Source organism: Lonchura striata, chromosome 4 (genome assembly GCF_046129695.1).
Source record: "Lonchura striata isolate bLonStr1 chromosome 4, bLonStr1.mat, whole genome shotgun sequence".
In the NCBI taxonomy this organism is placed as follows: Eukaryota; Metazoa; Chordata; class Aves; order Passeriformes; family Estrildidae; genus Lonchura; species Lonchura striata.
This window is the reverse complement of record NC_134606.1, coordinates 955667-977083: the sequence shown is the minus strand read 5'-3', so window position 1 is coordinate 977083 and position 21417 is coordinate 955667. Positions and strand designations below refer to the sequence as shown.

The 21417-nt window shown below is 63.2% G+C and overlaps 2 protein-coding genes across 2 annotated transcripts in view; one reads left to right on the top strand and one right to left on the bottom strand.

The window, feature by feature from the left end:
* Window positions 1-21417, bottom strand: part of EXOC6B (exocyst complex component 6B) — a 318901-nt gene that overhangs the window by 294476 nt on the left and 3008 nt on the right. The gene's annotated exons all lie outside the window — the stretch shown is intronic.
* SPR (sepiapterin reductase) lies at window positions 650-4710 on the top strand. The gene is made up of 5 exons (XM_077782543.1): window positions 650-696; window positions 821-1065; window positions 1190-1558; window positions 2602-2892; window positions 4442-4710. The coding sequence occupies exons 1-5, from the start codon at window positions 650-652 to the stop codon at window positions 4630-4632; spliced, it is 1143 nt and encodes a 380-aa protein (XP_077638669.1). The 3' UTR covers window positions 4633-4710.

The window sequence follows — 21417 nt, the reverse complement described above, 5'->3', positions numbered from 1 at the left end:
ATGATTGTTTAGTAATTAAATATAATTACTGTTTAATCATAAGAATAATCACGAGAAACGGTGGTCAGAAGCTTGAGAAAGATCACGAGAAACTCATGTCAATGTATACAATAGAACAATATAAGTTTAATAATTAATATGTAAGTGATATAAGGATAGAATATAAAATATGTTCAGCTTGAAAGCTGTGCGGGTTTGGGTCTGTACCCCTGATCCCAGAGCTCTCAATAAATGCATATAATCCACATATAATCATATCCTGTGCGCTCCTGAACGCTAAATAAACTACTTAAGAGAATTAATACAGAATCACTTTCTAACATGACACATGCAACATTCGTTGTAACATTTGCGAAAAGGCAAAAATGAAATAAGGTGGAGCGGCAGGGCTGGGTGCCAAAGCCGGGGCTGCAGAGGGAAAGGGAATTGTGTCCTGAGGGAGCGGCGGTGGGGACAACAACAGGGAATTTACACCCCCGGGGGGGAAAAAATGTGTTTTTTAAAGCGTTAAAATTTTTATTTAAAAATATTTGGGAAATATGTACATGGAAAAATCGTAACGGGGGGAAGGCCAAGGGCGGCCGCGCTGGGGGCAGGGACGCAGCCGCATTATCAGACCTGGTCGTGCTGGCGCTCGTAGCCGGTTCGGATGCCGGTCCCGTCGCTGTTCCGGGTCCCAGGCTCGTTCCCGGTCCCGTTCCCGGTCCCGGTCCCGGTCCCGGTCCCGTTCCCGGTCCCATTCCCGTTCCCATTCCCATTCCCGGTCCCATTCCCGGTCCCGCTCCCGCCGCTCCCTCACGGACGCCGCCTCCCCTCACAGCGGCCGCAAGGGGGCGCCCCGCCCGGCCACGCCCCTGGCCACGCCCCCCGAGCGCGCAGCGGCCGACCAATCAGAGGCGGCGGCGCTGCCCGCGCGCTCCCAGCGCCCATTCACCGAGCGGCGCGGTCATGAATGGGGCGGGTCACGTGGGCAGGCGCGTTCCCACGCCCCCTCCGCGGCGTTCCGGGATGGAGCGGGCACCGGCAGCGGCACCGGGAACGGGACCGGGAACGGGAACGGTACCGGTACCGGCAGCGGGACCGGGAACGACACCTGCAGCGGCACCAGGACCGGGAGCGGGACCAGGACCGGGACCGGCAGCGGGACCGGGAACGGCACCGGCAGCGGGACCGGGAACGGCACCGGCAGCGGGACCGGGAACGGCACCGGGAGCGGGGCGCTGGGCCGCCACGGCCTGCGTGATCACCGGCGCTTCCCGCGGCTTCGGGCGCAGCCTGGCGCGGCTGCTGGCGCCGCAGCTCGGGCCCGGCTCGGCGCTGCTGCTGCTGGCGCGATCCGCGGCCGCGCTGGCCGAGCTGGCGGCCGAGCTGCGCGCCGGGGCCACCGGGAATGACACCGGGAGCGACACCGGGAGCGACACCGGCAGCAGCGAGCTGCGGGTGCTGTGCGTGGCCGCTGACCTGGGCTGCCAGGAGGGGCTGCGGAGGGCGGGCGCTGCCCTGCGGGAGCTGCTGCAGGACGCGTCCTTCGGCCGCCTGCTCCTGGTCAACAACGCCGGTACGACACGGCTGAACCCTCCTGTCCCCCTCCTGTCCCCTCCCGAACCCTCCTGTCCCCCCCTTGTCCCCCCGTGGTCCCCTCCTGTCCCCCTCCTGTCTCCTCCTGCCACCCCCTTGTCTCCTCCTGCCACCCCCTTGTCCCCTCCTGTCCCCTTCTGTCCCCTTCTGTCCCCTCCTGTCCCCTCCTGTCCCCTCCCGTCCCCCTCCCGTCCCCCCCTTGTCCCCCTGTCCCCTCCCGTCCCCTCCTGCCACCCCCTTGTCTCCTCCTGCCACCCCCTTGTCCCCTCCCGTCTCCTCCTGTCCCCCCCTGTCCCCTCCTGTCCCCTAAAGGAATTCTTTGGGGGGCTGTCCCTGGCAGTGCTGTGCTGCTCCCAGGGTTTGGCTGGGCCATGGGAACACTTGGTTGCCCCTCGTGCACCTTCTCATCACCTGCTCCCCAAATCCAAACCTTCAGAGAAACTTCCAGCCCTCCTTCCTGCACCTTCTCATCGCCTGCTCCCCAAATCCAAACCTTCAAACTTCCAGCCCTCCTTCCTGCACCTTCTCATCGCCTGCTCCCCAAATCCAAACCTTCAGAGAAACTTCCAGCCCCACCTCGTGGGTCCTTCCTCGTGCCCTCCATGCCTTGGGTGCCCTTTTACCCATTTTGACTGTAAACCACCCATGCTGTTCCATAGGGGCTCCAGGATTCCATAGGGGCTCTAGGATTCCATAGGGGTTCCAGGATTTAGGGCCTGCAGGAAGGCCCGTGCTGTTCCATAGGGCTTCCAGGATTCCATAGGGGCTCCAGGATTCCATAGGGGCTCCAGGATTCCATAGGGGCTCCAGGATTCCATGGGGGCTCCAGGATTCCATAGGGGTTCCAGGATTTCGGGCCTGCAGGAAGGCCCGTGCTGTTCCATAGGGCTTCCAGGATTCCGTGGGGGCTCCAGGATTCCACAGGGGTTCTTCTGGGATTTTGGACCTGCCGGAGGGCTGATGGTGGCCCCGGGGACAATGTGCAATCCCCACCCCAAACCATTCCACGTTTGCCATTCCCAGGCTCCTTGGGAGACGTCTCCAAATCCTTCCTGGACCTCACCGACCTGGAGGAGATCAACACCTACTTCTCCTTCAACGTCAGCTCGGCGCTCTGCCTGACCTCCACGGCCCTGAGGGCCTTCGGGGCGCGGGCTGGCAGCAGCAGGAGCGTGGTGAACGTCTCGTCGCTGTGTGCCCGGGAGCCCTTCCCCAGCTGGGCTCTGTACTGCGCGGGCAAGGCGGCCCGGGAGATGCTGTTCCGTGTGCTGGCACGGGAGGAGCCCGCGCTGCGTGTGCTGAGCTACGCCCCGGGTGAGCAGAGAGCACCCTGACCCTGTCCCAGTGCTGCTGAACTTGGGAATGGGCATTCCCGGGGAGCAGAGAGCCCCCTGACCCTGTCCCAGTGCTGCTGAACTTGGGAATGGGCATTCCCGGGGATCAGAGAGCGCCCTGACCCTGTCCCAGTGCTGCTGACCTTGGGAATGGGCATTCCTGGTGAGCAGAGAGCCCCCTGACCCTGTCCCAGTGCTGCTGACCTTGGGAATGGGCATTCCTGGTGAGCAGAGAGTGCCCTGACCCTGTCCCAGTGCTGCTGAACTTGGGAATGGGCATTCCTGGGGAGGAGAGAGCTCCCTGACCCTGCTCCATTCCTGCTTCCCTTGGGAATGGGCATTCCTGGTGAGCAGAGAGCCCCCTGACCCTGTCCCAGTGCTGCTTCCCTTGGGAATGGGCATTCCCGGGGAGCAGAGAGCCCCCTGACCCTGTCCCAGTGCTGCTGAACTTGGGAATGGGCATTCCTGGTGAGCAGAGAGCTCCCTGACCCTGTCCCAGTGCTGCTTCCCTTGGGAATGGGCATTCCCGGGGAGCAGAGCTCCCTGACCCTGTCCCAGTGCTGCTTCCCTTGGGAATGGGCATTCCCGGGGAGCAGAGAGCTTCCTGCCCTTGGGAATGGGCATTCCCGGGGAGCAGAGAGCCCCCTGACCCTGTCCCAGTGCTGCTTCCCTTGGGAATGGGCATTCCTGGTGAGCAGAGAGCTCCCTGACCCTGTCCCAGTGCTGCTGAACTTGGGAATGGGCATTCCCGGGGAGCAGAGAGCGCCCTGACCCTGTCCCAGTGCTGCTGAACTTGGGAATGGGCATTCCTGGTGAGGAGAGCTCCCTGCCCCTGTCCCACTCCTCCTGCCCTTGGGAACGGGAATTCCTGCAGCCCTGCCCTGCTCCTGCCCCTGCAGCAGAAGTGGGAGGCCGGGTCCTGTTCTGGATGAGGCAGCTGGGCTCAAAGCTCATCTCCCAGCCAGCTTTTCCATCAGGATCATGGAATTCCAGCTTGGGTTGGGGGGAAAGGGACTTGGAAATCCATCCCATCCCATCCCATCCCGTCCCGTCCCGTCCCGTCCCATCCCATCCCATCCCATCCCATCCCATCCCATCCCATCCCATCCCATCCCATCCCATCCCATCCCATCCCATCCCATTATCCCATCCCATGGCAGGACAGCTCCCAGTGTCCAGCCTGGCCTTGGGCACTCCAGGGATCCAGGGGCAGCCCCAGCAAATCTGGGAATTCCAGCCCAGCCCCTCCCCACCCTCCCAGCCAGGAATTCCTTGCCAAGATCCCAGCCCAAGCTCCCCTTTCCCAGTGGGAGCCATTCCCTGGCTCCTGTCCCTCTGTCCCTTGTCCCCAGTCCCTCTCCAGCTCTCCTGGAGCCCCTCCAGGCACTCTGAGCATTCCCTGGAATTTTCCCTTCTCCAGGGGAACATTCCCAGCTCTCCCATCCTGCCTCCAGAGCAGAGGAGAGAACAAGCCCTGGATTTTCCTTTCTCCCTCAGTGATTTTTGTGTGGTTTTTCCCTTTTCCCCAGGCCCTCTGGACACGGACATGCAGCTCCTGGCCCGGAGCAGGACAGGGGATCCCGGGATGCGCCGGCACTTCCAGAGGCTGCAGGAGGAGGGGCAGCTCATCGACAGCTCCGTGTCAGCCCAGAAGCTGCTCCGGCTCCTGCAGGAGGATTCCTTTCCCTCCGGGGCTCACGTGGATTTCTTTGACATCTGAGCTGCACCTTCGCCCCCCTGCTCTGCTCCTTCTCCTGTGCCTGCAGCAGGACCTGCTCAAAGCCTGGATTTGGGAAGATTTTGAGATAATCTGTGTGCCTTGCAAACAGCCCTGGTGCCTTTTGGGGCAGGGGAGCAGCTCCTGCTGAATTTGGGGCAGGGGAGCAGCTCCTGCTGAATTTGGGACAGGGGGCAGCTCCTGCTGAATTTGGGACAGGGGAGCAGCTCCTGCTGAATTTGGGGCAGGGGAGCAGCTCCTGCTGAATTTGGGACAGGGGGCAGCTCCTGCTGAATTTGGGACAGGGGGCAGCTCCTGCTGAATTTGGGGCAGGGGAGCAGCTCCTGCTGAATTTGGGGCAGGGGGCAGCTCCTGCTGCTGAGCCCTCCCCGGCAGGGGCTGCAATCCCTCAGGCCCCAAATCCCAAATCCCTCTGCATCCCAAGTCAGGGATTTGGGACACGGGTGGCTGTCCCCGTGCAATGGCCCTGGAAGGTTCAGGCTCAGGAGTCCGAGGGGTGCCTGGCACAGGGGGGGCACTGCCAGCCCCACCAGCCACAGCCGGGCTGGAGCCGTGTCCCGTGGGTGTCCCCGTGGGTGTCCCCGTGGGTGTCCCCGTGGGTGTCCCTGTGGGTGTCCCGTGGGTGTCCCGTGGGTGTCCCCGTGGGTGTCCCATGAATGTCCCCGTGGGTGTCCCGTGGGTGTCCCCGTGGGTGTCCCCGTGGGTGTCCCGTGGGTGTCCCCGTGGGTGCCCGTGGGTACTCCGTGGGTGTCCCGTGGATGTCCCATGGGTACCCCGTGGATGTCCCTGTGGGTGTCCCTGTGGGTGTCCCCGTGGGTGCCCCGTGGGTGCCCCGTGGATGTCCCATGGGTGTCCCGTGGGTGTCCCCGTGGGTGTCCCGTGTGTGTCCCATGAGTGTCCCCGTGGGTGTCCCGTGGGTGCCCCGTGGGTGCCCCGTGGGTGTCCCCGTGGGTGTCCCATGAATGTCCCCGTGGGTGTCCCCGTGGGTGCCCCGTGGGTGCCCCGTGGGTGTCCCCGTGGGTGTCCCAGTGGGTGTCCCATGAGTGTCCCCGTGGGTGCCCCGTGGGTGCCCCGTGGGTGTTCCCATGGGTGTCCCGTGGGTGTCCCCGTGGGTGTCCCCGTGGGTGTCCCGTGGGTGTCCCTGTGGGTGCCCCATGGGTGTCCCGTGGGTGTCCCATGAATGTCCCCGTGGGTGTCCCGTGGGTGTCCCGTGGGTGCCCCATGGGTGTCCCGTGGGTGTCCCATGAATGTCCCCGTGGGTGTCCCGTGTGTGTCCCATGAGTGTCCCCGTGGGTGTCCCGTGGGTGCCCCGTGGGTGTCCCGTGGGTGTCCCGTGTGTGTCCCGTGGGTGTCCCCATGGGTATCCCATGAGTGTCCCTGGGTGTCCCGTGGGTGCCCGTGGGTGTCCCCGTGGGTTACCCATGGGTGTCCCGTGGGTGCCCCGCGGGTGTCCCCGTGGGTGCCCCATGAGTATCCCGTGGGTGTCCCCGTGGGTTACCCATGGGTGTCCCGTGGGTGTCCCCATGGGTATCCCATGAGTGTCCCGTGGGTGCCCGTGGGTGTCCCCATGGGTTACCCATGGGTGTCCCGTGGGTGTCCGGTGGGTGTCCCGTGGGTGCCCCGCGGGTGTCCCGTGGGTGTCCCCGTGGGTGTCCCTGTGGGTTACCCATGGGTGTCCCGTGGGTGTCCGGTGGGTGTCCCGTGGGTGCCCCGCGGGTGTCCCGTGGGTGTCCCCGTGGGTGTCCCCATGGGTATCCCATGAGTGTCCCGTGGGTGCCCCGCGGGTGTCCCCGTGGGTTACCCATGGGTGTCCCGTGGGTGTCCGGTGGGTGTCCCGTGGGTGCCCCGCGGGTGTCCCCTTGTCCCGCGGGAGCGCCCAGGGAGCCCCTCCCGGCCCTGGGCTGCTGGTGTCCCCGCTCTGTCCCTGTCACCGGGGCTGGGCTGCCCCGAATTCCCTGAATTCCACAGTCAGGAGCAGCAGAGCCTCTCCCGCTGCTTTTCCCACCAGGAGAGGGAGCTGGCCTTGGAGGGGTTGGGAATTTTGGGAGCCTGGGGTCTGCAGCTCTCAGAAACCTGAGAAAGACACAGCGCTGAGTTCCTGCCCTGCTCCCACTGCAGGTTTTGGGTCCAAACCTTACTTTGGGGCTTCAGCCCCTTTTAATTATTTGTGATTTTCTTTTTTTTGCTCATTTTCCCGTGAGATTCCAGCAGGCACAGACACACAGAGGCTTTTCCTCTGCAAAGCTGATGCAGAAAAGTTGTCTGGAAGCCCTGTGTGCCCTGGAAATGCCCAGTGCCCCTCTGTGCCCCCTCCACCTCAACCCCGCCGCTCAGATTTTGTCCCCCTGGCTCTCCAGTAGTGAAAATTCCAAAATCATTAAAATCATGAAGCGTGTCTGCTCTGGAGTTCCTGCTGTGTGTTGGAGGGTGGGTGAATTCCTGCCAGGGAGGGAGGGAGTGGGGTGCTGGGTTAAGCACTGGATTCCCCCAAAAACCACCAGAATTCCCCCCTGGAGCCGTGTCCTCCCCTCCCTGAGCCCTTTCACCCATCCCGTGTTCACTCCATCCTGCCCAGCCAGCCCTCCTCCTGCCTGGGAGGAAAAATCAGCAAAATTAGCAAAAAAATTAGCAAAAATCCCTCTGCAGCTCCCGGCCCTGCCACTGGGAATGCTGTTCTGGGATTTCTGGGAATGTCGTTCCGGGATTTGATTCCTGCTGGGGTTTATGGGGCTGGGAAGCCTCCCTGGGCTGGTGCTGCTAAAATATCCCACCCCCCTCTCCCCACCTGCATCCCTGGGGGTTTTTCCAGCCCCTCTTGGGCAGGGATGTGCTTTTGGGATCTGGCTCTGCAGGAAATCACCTCAGAGCTTCCCAAGGTCCCATCCCTTCCTGCCCTCGGGGCATTCCCTGCCTCCTGTCCCTCTGTCCCTTGTCCCCAGTCCCTCTCCAGCTCTCCTGGAGCCCCTGCAGAGACTCTGAGCATTCCCTGGAATTTTCCCTTCTCCAGGGGAACATTCCAGTCTCTCCCCTGACCCTGCTGGGACAGCTCCGTGTCCCCTGTGCTGGCCCTGGATCATTTCCAGGTGCCAGCATCCCCTGGGTGCCAGCATCTTTGGGTACCAGCATCCCTTGGGTGCCAGCATCCCCTGGGTGCCAGCATCCCCTGGGTGCCCGGGTTCTCCGGGTGCCAGCATCCCCTGGGTGCCAGCATCTTTGGGTACCAGCATCCCTTGGGTGCCAGCATCCCTTGGGTACCAGCATCTCCTGGGTGCCCGGGTTCTCCGCGTACCAACATCCCCTGGGTACCAACATCCCCTGGGTGCCAGTGTTCTCCGGGTGCCAGCATTCCCTGGGTGCCATCCGAGTTTTCGTGCCCTTTCCCGGCGTTTCCAGCCGCCAGCTGAGGGCGTCCCGAGACCGGGGAACGGAGCCCGGCTGGAGCCGGGAATTCCTCTGGAAAAGCCGCGGGATGTCGGAGGGGATGGGGCGGGATTCCAGCCCCCCCCTGCCCCCGCAGCGATCCCTCGGACGCTCCTTTAATTACTCATTTAGTAATCACGGATCGCCGGCGGCTCGAGGAGGGGAAACACGAAAGGGCGTTGGAAAGAAAGGAGTTGGGAGCCCTCCGGAGCTCCCCTAATTCCCGCAGCTCACCTGGGCAGGTGTGTCCCCGAGGATCCGCGGCTCCCCGCGGGGGGATTTGGGCAGCGCCGTGTCCTGGGCTAGGGGCGAACCCTGCAGGGAGCCCCCCCAAAATGCGGCACCTCTCCTGCATCCCGGCCAGGGCCAGGGCTTCTGCCCTCCCTGCTGGAACCCAGGGCAGCTTTCAAGCCCAAAATCCCTCCAGCCCTGGGGTGTCCCCCCCGGCAGTTCTGATTTCCCCATTTCCCCCCAAATTCCACAATTTGCCACCCTGCCTCCCTGCAGCAAAACCCTGTGCAGGGCATTTTCTCCCTTTTCCTGCTTTTCCCCTTTTCCTGCCCCCCGAACAGGGGGATGAGGCTGCAGCAGGAGCTGTGCAGGTGCCTCCTCGGCTGAAATCCCAAAAAAATGCTCCAGAAAGTCCCGCGACAGCCCCAAGAGCAGCTTGGGGCACGAGGGGAGGGGTCTGTGCAGAATTTTGGGGTGACATCGCCCACCGAGGCAGCCCCAGGTCCCCGGGTCCCCTCCCCGCGCTGGGCACAGGAGAGCTGGAGAGGGACTGGGGACAAGGGACAGAGGGACAGGAGCCAGGGAATGGCTCCCACTGGGAAAGGGCAGCTTGGGCTGGGATCTTGGCAAGGAATTCCTGGCTGAGATGGAATTCCCAGATTTGCTGGGGCTGCCCCTGGATCCCTGGAGTGCCCAAGCCCAGGTTGGACATCAGGGATGGATCCACCTGGGGTGGTGGGAGTGTCCCTGCCGTGGGATTGAGGATCCCTTGGCTGGGTCAGGCCCCGTTAATGAGTGACGAGGCCAGCGAGGGGCTGGGGGATTAACCCAGGGCAGGAGCAGAGCTCTGGGCTGAGCTGTCCTGGCCCAGAGCTTCCCTGCTTTAATGAGTAATTAGTTACTTTGCTGGGGGGTTAATTTGTGAGGCACTGCAGAAATGATCTGTGATTAATTAAACCACCCTGAGCTGCTCAGGCACAGCAGCTGAGCTGGGATTAGGCTAGATCCAAACTGGAATTAGAGCTGGATCCAAACTGGGACTGGTGCTGGATCCAAACTGGAATTACAGCTGGATCCAAACTGGGACTGGTGCTGGATCCAAACTGGAATTACAGCTGGATCCAAACTGGAACTAGAACTGGATCCAAACTGGGAATGGGGCTGGATCCAAACTGGATCTAGGGCTGGATCCAAACTGGGACTAGAACTGGATCCAAACTGGGACTAGGACTGGATCCAAACTGGGACCCAGCATGGAGTTCAGGCAGAAAGGGAGAGAAAACCATGCCTGTCCCTCCTGTGCTGATAATCCCAGCGAATCCCTGTCCTCCCAGGGATTTGGGGATGCCAGCAGGCTGGGGAAGATGCCAGCTCCGAGCCCGGGCACAAAGGGCGATGCCCCCGCGCTGCTGCCCCCGCAGCGGGATCCCTCGGGACTCGCAGCCGCTCTCCGTGCCCGGGGCCGGGGCTCTGGGGGGCCGTGCCCGGGACCGTGCCCGTGCCCGGGCTGCTCCGGGGCTCTCGGGGGCCGTGCCCGGGGCCGTGCCCGGGGCTGTGCCCGTGCCCGGGCTGCTCCGGGGCTCTCGGGGGCCGTGCCCGGGGCCGTGCCCGGGGCCGTGCCTGTGCCCGGGGCTGCTCCGGAGCTCTCGGGGGCCGTGCCCGGGACCGCTCCAGGACTCTCGGGGGCCGTGCCCGGGACCGCTCCAGGACTCTCGGGGGCCGTGCCCGGGACCGTGCCCGTTGCCGTGCCCGTGCCCGAGGCCACTCCGGGGCTCTCGGAGATCCGTGCCCGTTGCTGTGCCCGTGCCCGGGGCCGCTCCGGGGCTCTCGGGGGCCGTGCCCGGGGCCGCTCCGGGGCTCTCGGAGATCCGTGCCCGTTGCCGTTCCCGTGCCCGGGGCCGCTCCGGGGCTCTCGGGGGCCGTGCCCGTTGCCGTTCCCGTGCCCGTTGCCGCTCCGGGGCTCTCGGGGGCCGTGCCCGGGGCCGGGCGCGGAGCGGCGGCGCTCGGGGCCGGCAGGCGCATTCTCATTCCTGCCGCGAGCGCACTTGTCAGCCGAGCTGTCAGTGCCGCCGTGATGGGGCCACGGCGGTCACTCGTGTTGGGAGTAAACACAGCCGAATCGGAGAAAACAAGAGCAGAGCCCCGAGCTCCCGGCACGGCGGCAAAGCCCCGCCGCTCCCGGGGCGGCGCCGGGCTCCCCCCGCCGCTCGCCCCACAGAGCCCCGGCAGGGGTGGGGGGCGCTGCCCGGGGGTGCCCGGCACCCCTGGGATGTGTCCGGAGGTCTGGCCTTCCAAAGGGACACGCGGGGAGGGATGGGGACATCGCTGGCCTCGGGGACACGAGGCGGTGGGGCCGCAGCTCGGTGACTTCCAGCATGAACAGCCCCGGCCGCGGCCGCAGCGCTTGGTTCTGTTTTATTTTGGGTTTTAAAAAATGGAGTTTTGCACAGGAGCTCCGCTGAGCCTGTTTGGAGGGAGGCTTCAGCCCCCCTGTCACCCTCCGGCATCCCCCGGGGTCCCCTCAGCCCTGCGCTCCTCCTGCCACCCCCGGGTGTCACCAGCACCGGAGGCGACACCGGGGCCCGGCGGGACCGGCTCGGCAGCGGCGCGGAGCGGTGGGGCGGCCCCGAGGAGGAGGAGGAGGAGGAGGAGGAGGAGGAGGAGGAGGAGGAGGAGGAACAGCCGCTCTGGGAACCGTCAGCGCCGCTTCTTCGTTTGGGAATATTCCCGCAACTTCCAGACCCTCCCAACAAAGGGGCGGCCGCGCTGAAAAGCCGCGGATTTGGGACAAAGGGGGGCACGGGGCGCCGAGGGCAGAGCGGGCACAGCCCCAAGGGCTGCTCCATCCCTCAGCCCCGGGCCGGGCCCTGCTGCTTCCCCCACTCCCGGTCCCCGGCGCCGTTCATTCACGGGCACAAACCCTAAAAAAAAAGCCGCAAACGCCACCGAATATTTCCTGCGGGCGGGGAGGGGAGCGGGCATTTTTTATCCTCCTCCAAACCCGACGCGAAATGTTGGGGTCGCTCCTCCTTTGAAATCCCCCGCGGCCTTTCTTCCCATTAAGCTCCCGGCTCAGAAGTTTCTTCCCCACCCTCCCCCCTCCACGTTTTTTGGTCTTTTTTTTTTTTTTTTAATTTAATAATAAAGCATCTCAGATCTCGGAGCTGCAACTCATCTCACACCTAAGCGAGGTTGCGTTTTGCACAAGCCTTTCAGCTGTTTTCTCAATCTCTCCTCTGTCTCACTCTCAATTCAGGCAGTTGCTATAGGTATGTTTTAATCCCCAGCATGGTAGATTTTAATTAGTCTTTGTACAGATGGCCAATTAACATTCATTACTTTTGCCTTGAGCGATTAATTATGAGTTTGGATAGAAGGGGAGATGCAGACAGGAAAGATGGGCAGGTGAATAAAAAAAGGGGATTTTAATCAGAGTTTGGGAATTTTTCTTTGCTTTCTGGTTTATATATACACACACGCACATGGGAAGAGGAGGGAAAAGAGGCGACACGGTGCGAGTGACATTCCCAGCGAGCCATTGCAGCCCTGGAGCCGCGGGAACGGCACCTCCAGCCGGGGATGCTGCAGGGTTTGGGGCCGCAGGGACGGAGCAGGCGAGGCAGGGAGTGCCTCGGCTCCCTGTGCCCGGCCTGGGAACCCGCAGCCCGGAGGATCTGGGTGCCGGGCACCCCGCCCCGGCGGCTGGAGCGGTGCCAGGGCGCCGGGCACAGCCGGGGCAGCGGTGGCTCGGAGCCGCGGCTCCGTGCGCAGGACGGGCCCGCGATTGTCCCCTCGCCAGCCCCGCTGACACGTCGCTAATTCTTCCTAATTGATTTTTCACGCCGCTGGGAGGGAGACGGTGACATCCAACAGCAGGGGCCTGATGTCGCGGCTTTCTGCGGCGTGCAAGGCGCCGGCGGCTCCTCCTGCGGCCAGGACGCCTCCGCCGGGGCTGGGCAGCCGTGGAGAGCCGGAGATGGCCCGGCCAGAGGAGAGGAGAGGAGAGGAGAGGAGAGGAGAGGAGAGGAGAGGAGAGGAGAGGAGAGGAGAGGAGAGGAGAGGAGAGGAGAGGAGAGGAGAGGAGAGGAGAGGAGAGGAGAGGAGAGGAGAGGAGAGGAGAGGAGAGGAGAGGAGAGGAGAGGAGAGGAGAGGAGAGGAGAGGAGAGGAAAAGGGAGAGGGGAGAGGGAGAGGGGAGAGGAGAAAGGGGAAAGGGGAGAGGGGAGAGGGGAAAGCAAAGAGGGGAAAGGAGAGAGGGGAAAGGGGAGAGGGGAGAGGGGAAGCAGAGAGGGAAAGCAGGGATCGGGAACTCGGGAGGGGCAGGAGCGACCGGGGCCCTCCCGGCGCGGCAGGGATGTGGCTGCTGTGTCCCGTGCCTGGGGAAGTGGCACCTGCACCCTGCCATGGCCTGCGGGTGGCTGTGCCACCTGCGTCCCAGGGCAATCCCTGGGTCTCGGTGTCACCTGGATTCCAGCGTGTTCCATGGGTGCTGTGCCACCTGTGTCCCAGGGCAATCCCTGGGTGTCGGTGTCACCTGGATCCCGGCACAATCCCTGGGTGTCAGTGTCACCTGGATCCCGGCACATTCCCTGGGTGTCGGTGTCACCTGGATCCCGGCACATTCCCTGGGTGTCGGTGTCACCTGGATCCTCGCACAATCCCTGGGTGTCAGTGTCACCTGGATTCCAGTGTGTTCCACGGGTGCTGTGCCACCTGTGTCCCAGGGCAATCCCTGGATGTCGGTGTCACCTGGATCCCGGCACAATCCCTGTGTCTTGGTGTCACCTGGATCCCGGCACATTCCCTGGGTGTTGGTGTCACCTGGATCCCGACACAATCCCTGGGTGTCGGTGTCACCTGGATCCCGGCACATCCCGCGGGTGCCTCCCCACCCTGGCAGTGCCCATGAGGATCCCCCAGCGGTGCCTGAGCACTGACCCAGCTCACCCCACCGCACAGCTCTGGGCAGGGCCGGGTGCCCCGGAGCCCCAAATCCACGCCGGGCACCCCCAGGGCCGCTGCTGCTGCCACCCACCCCCTCCCGGAGCCGATGCCAGCTCTGCCAGCGCGCACGGCCCGGCCGGGCTGTCCCCAGCAGCTCCGTTTGCCAGGCGAGACCCAGGTGGGACAGCGAGCAGGGAGGGCACCCACCCCCTGCGGGCACCCCGGGGCTCCCTCCCGGCGGGGCAGAGGCGGGGGGAGCCCGGCAGGCTCCGAACCCACCTGCAGAGCCGTGGCAGGGTATGGCCCTCTGGGAGCGCGTGCCATGGAAATGTGCACATTTCCTAAAAGCAATATGGAACAGCTAAATATACTGCTCACAAATCTGTTTACACTAATAATGGCTGGGAGCCTGCCATCCATATGACTGCGCGGAGCCATCCATTCAACAGAAATTCGCTGCGAATTCCTTGCAGGAGGAAGAAACTCACGGCGCTTTATATTTCCATTTATTCCCCCTTGTTTTTTTATTTTTTTTTTTTTTTTCTTTTTCTCCCTGCTTGCCGGGGAAGGGGGAGCAGGGATAAACCCAGGAACACAGTGGGATAAACCCGCGAACACGGTGGGCTAAAGCCACAGACAGCGGGATAAACCCACGAACACGGTGAGATAAACCCGCGAACACGGTGGGCTAAAGCCACAGACAGCGGGATAAACCCACGAACACGGTGAGATAAACCCACAGACACGGATAAAACCAGCCCCACGCTGGCAGCAGCTCCGCCCGTCCCTCAGCCCCTCTCCCGGGGATCGGGATCCTCAGCAAGCCGGGATTTGGGATTTCCCAGCGCAGCTCCAGGCTCCGGAGCTGCCTCCAGGGCTAAATGAACACAATATTTACCCATTTCCCACCCAACGGAAGGGTCCGAGGCAGCATTTTGGCGCCGCGCTCGTTCCCGATTTTCAAAAAAAAAGGGGAAAAAATAAAAAAAAAAGAGGGGAAGAAACCCCCTCCGGAATTGGCAGCTCGTGGTGTATTAATGGAAAAGCTGCAGACTTGGCTCCCGCTCACCTCCCCAACATAATGTTAAATGGCAGCAAGGCACTATAGCAGTCATTTACATATGGTGCTTATAGACGCCAAACTTATTAACACAATAAAACTGCTGCGCCAGGAGCTTTCCTGCCTATTTTTCTCCTGGAGAATGTCAGTGTTGGAAGCACCTATCCGCCTCGTATGGAAACACCCGGGGCTGCCTTTCATATGGCACCGGCAAAATAAATAAATGGCTCCGCCAGGGGCCCCCTCCGGCCGCTCCCCGCGGGAGCAGCGAGGGAGACCCGCGGGTGCGGGGCTCTGGGGCTGGGGGAGACGCCGGCAATTCGGCGGGATCCGCCAGGAGCCGGCAGCAGCCCTGGAGAAGTTCGTTTCCTCCTGCTTTGGGCAGCTCCGCGCCGGACCGGCCTGAAGCCCCCCGCTCCGAGGTGTCCCCGAGGTGTCCCCAGAGCTGGAAGGGCCACCCGGGCCATTTCCAGCTGGGTTTTCCTGGGAAAAGCAGCCCGGAGTTTCCATTAAAGGTGCCCAGGTGCTTCCAGGAGGAAAGCGGGGAAATTCCCAGCCCTGCTTCGGGCCTGCTGGAGGCTCCGTGTCCAAAGTGACATTTGCGGTGGCCGCTGCGGTGTCCCAGCGCCGTCCGACGGGACTGGGGCAGCCGGGCCGCTGATGCGCCCGGCTGTGAGACCACCGGGGGGTTCTGGGGGGACTCCCGGGGGTCCCGGCGGCCGCGGCTCCTCTCGCCGGGGGTCCCGGCCCTGCCGCGGCTCGGGGCACGTTCCCATCCCGGCTGCCGGAGCGGGGCCGCGGGGACGAGGGGGACGCGCTCCGGTGCCACCGGGAGCCCCGCGGCCTCCCCGGGCTGGAGGTGCCCCTGCCCCGGGGAATGCCCCGGCTCCCCAAAAAACGTCCCGGAAGGAATGGGAATTTCCGAGCCCCGGCTCCCCAAAAAACGTCCTGGCTGGAATGGGAATTCCTGAGCCCCGGCTCCCCAAAAAACATCCCGGAAGGAATGGGAATTCCTGAGCCCCGGCTCCCCAAAAAACGTCCCGGAAGGAATGGGAATTCCTGAGCCCCGGCTCCCCAAAAAACGTCCCGGAAGGAATGGGAATTCCTGAGCCCCGGCTCCCCAAAAAACGTCCCGGAAGGAATGGGAATTCCTGAGCCCCTGCTCCCCAAAAAACGTCCCGGAAGGAATGGGAATTCCTGAGCCCTGGCTCCCCAAAAAACGTCCTGGCTGGAATGGGAATTCCTGAGCCCTGGCTCCCCAAAAAACGTCCTGGCTGGAATGGGAATTTCCGAGGTGGCACCTGGGATAATGATCTTCACCCCAAAAGCACCAGGGAGCTCTGGTGGACACCAAAGATGGTGTCCCCGCTTTTCCAGAGCTGCCAGGGGGATAAAGCAACACGGACATGGCAGTGCCACACGGACATGGCAGTGCCACAGGGCCTGGCAGTGCCACACGGACATGGTGGGACAGGGGTGACAGAGCTGGCCCTGTCCTGTGTCACTGCCATCCATCCATCATCCATCCATCATCCATCCATCATCCATCCATCCATCCATCATCCATCCATCATCCATCCATCCATCCATCCATCCATCCATCCATCCATCCATCCATCATCCATCCATCCATCATCCATCCATCCATCCATCCATCCATCATCCATCCATCATCCATCCATCCATCCATCATCCATCCATCCATCCATCATCCATCCATCCATCATCCATCCATCCATCCATCCATCCATCCATCCATCCATCCATCATCCATCCATCATCCATCCATCATCCATCCATCCATCCATCCATCATCCATCCATCCATCATCCATCCATCCATCCATCCATCCATCCATCCATCATCCATCCATCCATCCATCCATCCATCCATCCATCCATAATCCATCCATCCATCCATCATCCATCCATCACCCATCCATCCATCATCCATCCATCCATCCATCCATCCATCCATCCATCCATAATCCATCCATCCATCCATCATCCGTCCATCCATCCATCCATCCATCATCCATCATCCATCCATCATCCATCCATCCATCATTCATCATCCATCCATCATCCATCCATCCATCATCCATCCATCCATCCATCCATCCATCCATCCATCCATCCCTCCATCATCCATCCATCCAGCCATCATCCATCCATCCATCCATCATCCATCCATCCATCATCCATCCATCCATCCATCATCCATCCATCCATCCATCCATCCATCCATCCATCCATCCATCCATCCATCATCCCTCCATCCATCCATCATCCCTCCATCCTCCATCCATCCATCCATCATCCATCATCCATCATCCATCATCCATCATCCATCATCCATCATCCATCATCCATCATTCATCATCCATCCATCATCCATCCACCATCCATCCATCCATCCCTCCATCCCTCCATGCAGCAGCTGACAACCCACCCTGCTGAAGGCCATGTGGGATGTGTCAGGAATTCCCTGCTGGAAGCTGCTGGCTCCGGGGACGATTTATTCCGACCCGGAATATTCCTGAGCCCAAGCAAATGTATGGAACCAAGGAAAGGAGAAGCCGCGGAAGCAGGAGCAGGACCTCAGTACCCCCAGCCCTGAACAGGCCCCGCTGCCCATCCCCTGGGAGGTGCCCTGGTTGAGAAGGGCCGGGCCGGGCAGAGCCGAGTCATGCCAGGCAGAGCTGGGCTGGGCAGGAGCCGGGCCGGGCAGAGCCGGGCCAGGCAAAGCTGTGCCCGCAGCAGGAGCCTGCCTGGTCAGGAGCCATGCTGGGCAGGAGCCGGGCTAGGCAGAGCTGTGCCGGGCAGAGCTGGGCAGGAACTGAGCCGGGCCAAGCCGTGCCCACGACAGGAGCCGGGCCGGGCAGGAGCTGGGCAGAGCCGGGCCGGGCAGAGCTTTGCTGGGCAGGAGCCAGGCAGAACCGTGCCTGCGGCAGGAGCCGTGCCGGGCATTGCCAGGCCGGGCAGGAGCCGGGTCGGGCCAAGCTGGGTCGGGCCGAGCTGTGCCAGGCAGAGCCGGGCTGGGCAGGGGCCGGGCAGGAGCTGGGCAGGAGCCAGGCCGGGCAGAAGCCGGGCAGAGCTGTGCCGGGTATTGCCAGGCTGGGCCGAGCCGTGCTGGGCAGGAGCCGGGCAGACCCGGGCTGGGCCAAGCCATGCCCATGGCAGGAGCTGGGCAGAGCTGTGCCGGGTATTGCCAGGCTGGGCCGAGCCGTGCTGGGCAGGAGCCGGGCAGACCCGGGCTGGGCCAAGCCATGCCCATGGCAGGAGCTGGGCAGAGCTGTGCTGGGCAGAGCTGTGCCCGCGGCAGGAGCCGGGCCGGGCCGAGCCGTGCCCGTGGCAGGAGCCAGGCAGAGCTGTGCTGGGCAGAGCTGGGAAGGAGCCGGGCAGAGCCAGGCCGGGCAGGAGCCGGGCCGGGCCGAGCTGTGCCCGTGGCAGGAGCCGTGCTGGGCAGGAGCCGGGCCGAGCCAGGCCGGGCAGGAGCCGGGCCGAGCCGTGCTGGGCAGGAGCCGGGCCGAGCCAGGCCGGGCAGGAGCCGGGCCGAGCTGTGCCCGTGGCAGGAGCCGTGCTGGGCAGGAGCCGGGCCGAGCCAGGCCGGGCAGGAGCCGGGCCGAGCCGTGCCTGCGGCAGGAGCCGGGCAGATCTGTGCCGGGCAGGAGCCGGGCCGGGCCGAGCCGTGCTGGGCAGGAGCCGGGCAGATCTGTGCCGGGCAGGAGCCGGGCCGGGCCGAGCCGTGCTGGGCAGGAGCCGGGCCGAGCCAGGCCGGGCAGGAGCCGGGCCGAGCCGTGCTGGGCAGGAGCAGCCGGGCGAGCGCAGGAGGAAATGAAGCCGCTCTTTCAAGTCCGCTGAAGTTTGAACGCGGCGGCCGAGCCGTGCCCGCGGCCGCGCTCCGGGCCCGGGGCCGCTTTTCCCCTCGGTGCCCTTCGGTGGCGGGGCCGCGGCGCTCCCGATTAACGAGGGGACAGCAGGTGCCGGGCCGGCCCGGGGACCCCGCCCCGCTCCGGGGCTCAGATCCGGGGCTGCGATGGACCCGAGCCCCGCCGTCCCTCTGCCACCCACGAACGAGCCTCCACCGCGACCCGGAGTTCGGTGCCCGTGCCGTCCCTCCTTCCCTCTCCTTCCCTCCCCTTTCCCGTGCTCCTCGCAGGACGCCCCGGTTGGGTTTTCCAGACCCCCCGGTGCCCCCGGCTCCCCCGGGCCCGGAGCAGCCGCCCCTGCCCGGCCCCTGCGGGCCCTGGGCTGCGCTCGCACGGCCGGCGGCTCTTGGCTTAAAAAGGAAAATGGCTTTTTTCCCTCGCCGGGGCCGAGGAATCCGGCCGGAATCCAGCCGGAATCCAGCCCGGCTCCCCTCTCTGGGCATTCCGAGGGTAAAGTTTTCCTCTCGATAAACCAGGGGCACCTCCGGCCCGAGCAAGACCCCCGCTCGGCGGGTGCGGGTTTATTCCCGAAGGGATAAAAATCCTGCTTGAGCTATCCGGAAGCTGGGAGCAGGCCTGGCAGCAGAGGGGAAAAGGAAATTTAAAGATAAATTTGAGGTTTTCGGTGGGTTTCAGCGTAGCAGCTCCCCGGTTCCCTTCGGAGCATCCGAGCCGCCTCGCCTGGACACGGAGCCGGCACCGGAAACCACCGGGGCGAGTGGAGGGAAAAACCAAAACCAGGTGAAAATTTGTAAATTCCCGAGAGGGCGATTCGGCCCCAAACCGAAGCCGCTCCCTCCCCAGAACGTTCCTCGGGAGCCGGGGCGCCGAGGGGAGCTGCCGGCGGCGGGGATCCCGCGGGGAGCAGCCGCAGCCCGGCCGCCTTTCCCGTTTTCCTCCCTCGGGAGCTGCTGGAACCGGGGAGATCCGCACGAAACGAAATCCCGGCCCCGCGCCGCGCTCCGGGGCCGCGCATCCCGCAGCGCCCGCTCCGCTCCCGCGGCCGCCGCCGGGCAGCGCCGGAGGGGCCGCGTCCCCCCGCCGGCCCCGGGGGCAGAGAAAAGGTCGAGGGGAAAAAAAACAAACCCAGAGAGAAAAAAAGAAATTCAATTTAATTCAACGGATTAAATGGATTGAAATGAAATTCCACGAGCGGTCCGGAGCCGGGCACAGTTTCCGCCACTGAGCCGAGCTGTCCCCGTGTCCCCTGCCCCTGCCCGATGCCATCCCTTCCCCTCCGTCCCCATCTCTGTCCCTTCCCTCCTTCCCCATCCCTTCCCTCCCATCCCCGTCCCTCCGCGGCTGCTCCCGCTCCGCTCCCGCTGCCCTCTCCGCCAGCTCTCTCACCCAACTCCTCTTCTTTATTTCCACTTTTCCTATTAAAAAATAAACGGAAATATATGTTTGAAAATCTATTTATAAAATATTTCGAATGTCGATTATTTTTTTCCTCTCTCTCTCTCTCTCTCTTGCGGAAATGAAAATAAAAATGAAAAGAAAAAAACCGCTTTGCCAACGCTCTTCGCTCCATTTTTAGGCTTTCACTTCTCTGGGATTTCGTGTAATTTCGCCTTTCCTGCCCCCATCCTTCTTCCCGCAGCCTCCTGCGGGAGTGTTTCCGCGCAGAGCCCGCGGGCGCGCAGCAGCGCTCTCCTCTCCGCGGGGGGAAGGATCCCGCGCGGAGTATTTCGATCCAGCCAAGTGGAAAATAGACTTTCAACCCCCTTTGTGCGGGAGGGGAGGGCTGGCCGCCGCCTCCGCGGCCCGACAAAACTCCGAGCAGAGCCAAACTGCGGAGTGAACTCGGGAGCGGCCCGCGCAGGGGCTGCGCGCCCGCGCATCCCCCGCGCCGGGGCAAAGCGGCCAAAATCGCCGCTTCGTGCGAGCTTTGGGATTTTTATTATTTTTTTTTCTTTTTCTTTTTCATTCCCGGCGCACGATCGGAGCGGTGGGAAGAGGTTTCGGCCGGGGGGAGGTCCTGCCTTTGGAAGGGGACGCGGAGGGGAGCGGAGCTTGCGCGGGGGGCGGGAGCGGTGGGGGAGGCTTCACCTGTGCTCCCCCCGCAGCTCCGCTCCGCCGCTGCTTTTTTATTTAAATAGGAAAAAAAAAGGGGGAGAAAAAAGAAAAAAAAAAATAAAAAAGAAAAGAAAAAAAAACCCCAACAAAATAAGAAGAAAAAAAGAGGAATTTAAAAACATTTTTTTTTCAATTTTTTTTAGAAGACGGAGGGAAAGCCCCGCCGCAGCCGGAGCCCCTCCGCTGCAACTTCGCGGCGCGCCTGCGGGAGCGGCTCCAGTCCAGTTTTTCGGGCGCTCTCTGCGTCCTTTTGCCTCCTCTGCCTCCCCTTCCTCCCCTGCCTGCCCCTGCCTCCCCTTCCTGCCCCATCTCCCCCTGTCCTCCCCTGCCTGTCCGTGCCTCCCCCGGCCTCCTCGTGCCTCCTCTGCCTCTCCCTGCCTGCCCTCCTCCTCCTCCGGCCTCCTCTTGCTCCCTTTTGCCTCCCCTGCCCATCCTCACCCCCTCTGCCTCCTCTTGCCTCCTCTTCCTCCCACTGCCCGGCCCTGCCTTCCCCTGCCCTCCCCGTCCTCTCCTGACCCATCCCTACCTTGATCCGCTCTCCCATCCCATCCCATCCCTGTTTCCCCTGCTTTTCCACCCGGCTCTGCCTCCGCTGGCTTCCCCACCCCGGCCCTGCTCTCCTATCCCATCCCATTCCTACATTCCCTGATTTCCATCCCATCCCTGCCTGCCCCTGCGCTCCCCATCCTGGCCTTGCTCCCCTATCTCATCCCACCCCATCCCCACCTTCCCTGACCTCCCATCCCATCCCATCCCATCCCATCCCATCCCTGCATTCCCATCTCATCCCATCCTATCCCATCCCTGCATTCCCATCCCATCCCATTATCCCATCCCATTATCCCATCCCATCCCATCCCATCCCCGCATTCCCTGCTCTCCCATCCCATTTCATCCTTACCTTTCCTACTCTCCCCATCCCGGCCCCGCTCTCCCGTCCCCTTCCCACATTCCCGGCTCTCCCATCTCGGCCCCGCTCTCCCGTCCCATTCCCACATTCCCGGCTCTCCCATCCCATCCCCGCTCTCCCATCCCATCCCATCCCCGCTCTCAGGTCCCATTCCCACATTCCCGGCTCTCCCACCCCATCCCCGCTCTCCCATCCCA

What these genes read in the sequence shown, in the direction of transcription:
- SPR (XM_077782543.1), top strand. Translation starts at nt 650, where the DNA reads ATGCCGGTCCCGTCGCTGTTCCGGGTCCCAGGCTCGTTCCCGGTCCC. An exon ending in CGGGAACGGGAACGGTACCG is followed by an intron (nt 1,066 to 1,189) that starts GTACCGGCAGCG and finishes CGGCACCGGCAG; the next exon opens with CGGGACCGGGAACGGCACCG. An exon ending in GCTCCTGGTCAACAACGCCG is followed by an intron (nt 1,559 to 2,601) that starts GTACGACACGGC and finishes TGCCATTCCCAG; the next exon opens with GCTCCTTGGGAGACGTCTCC.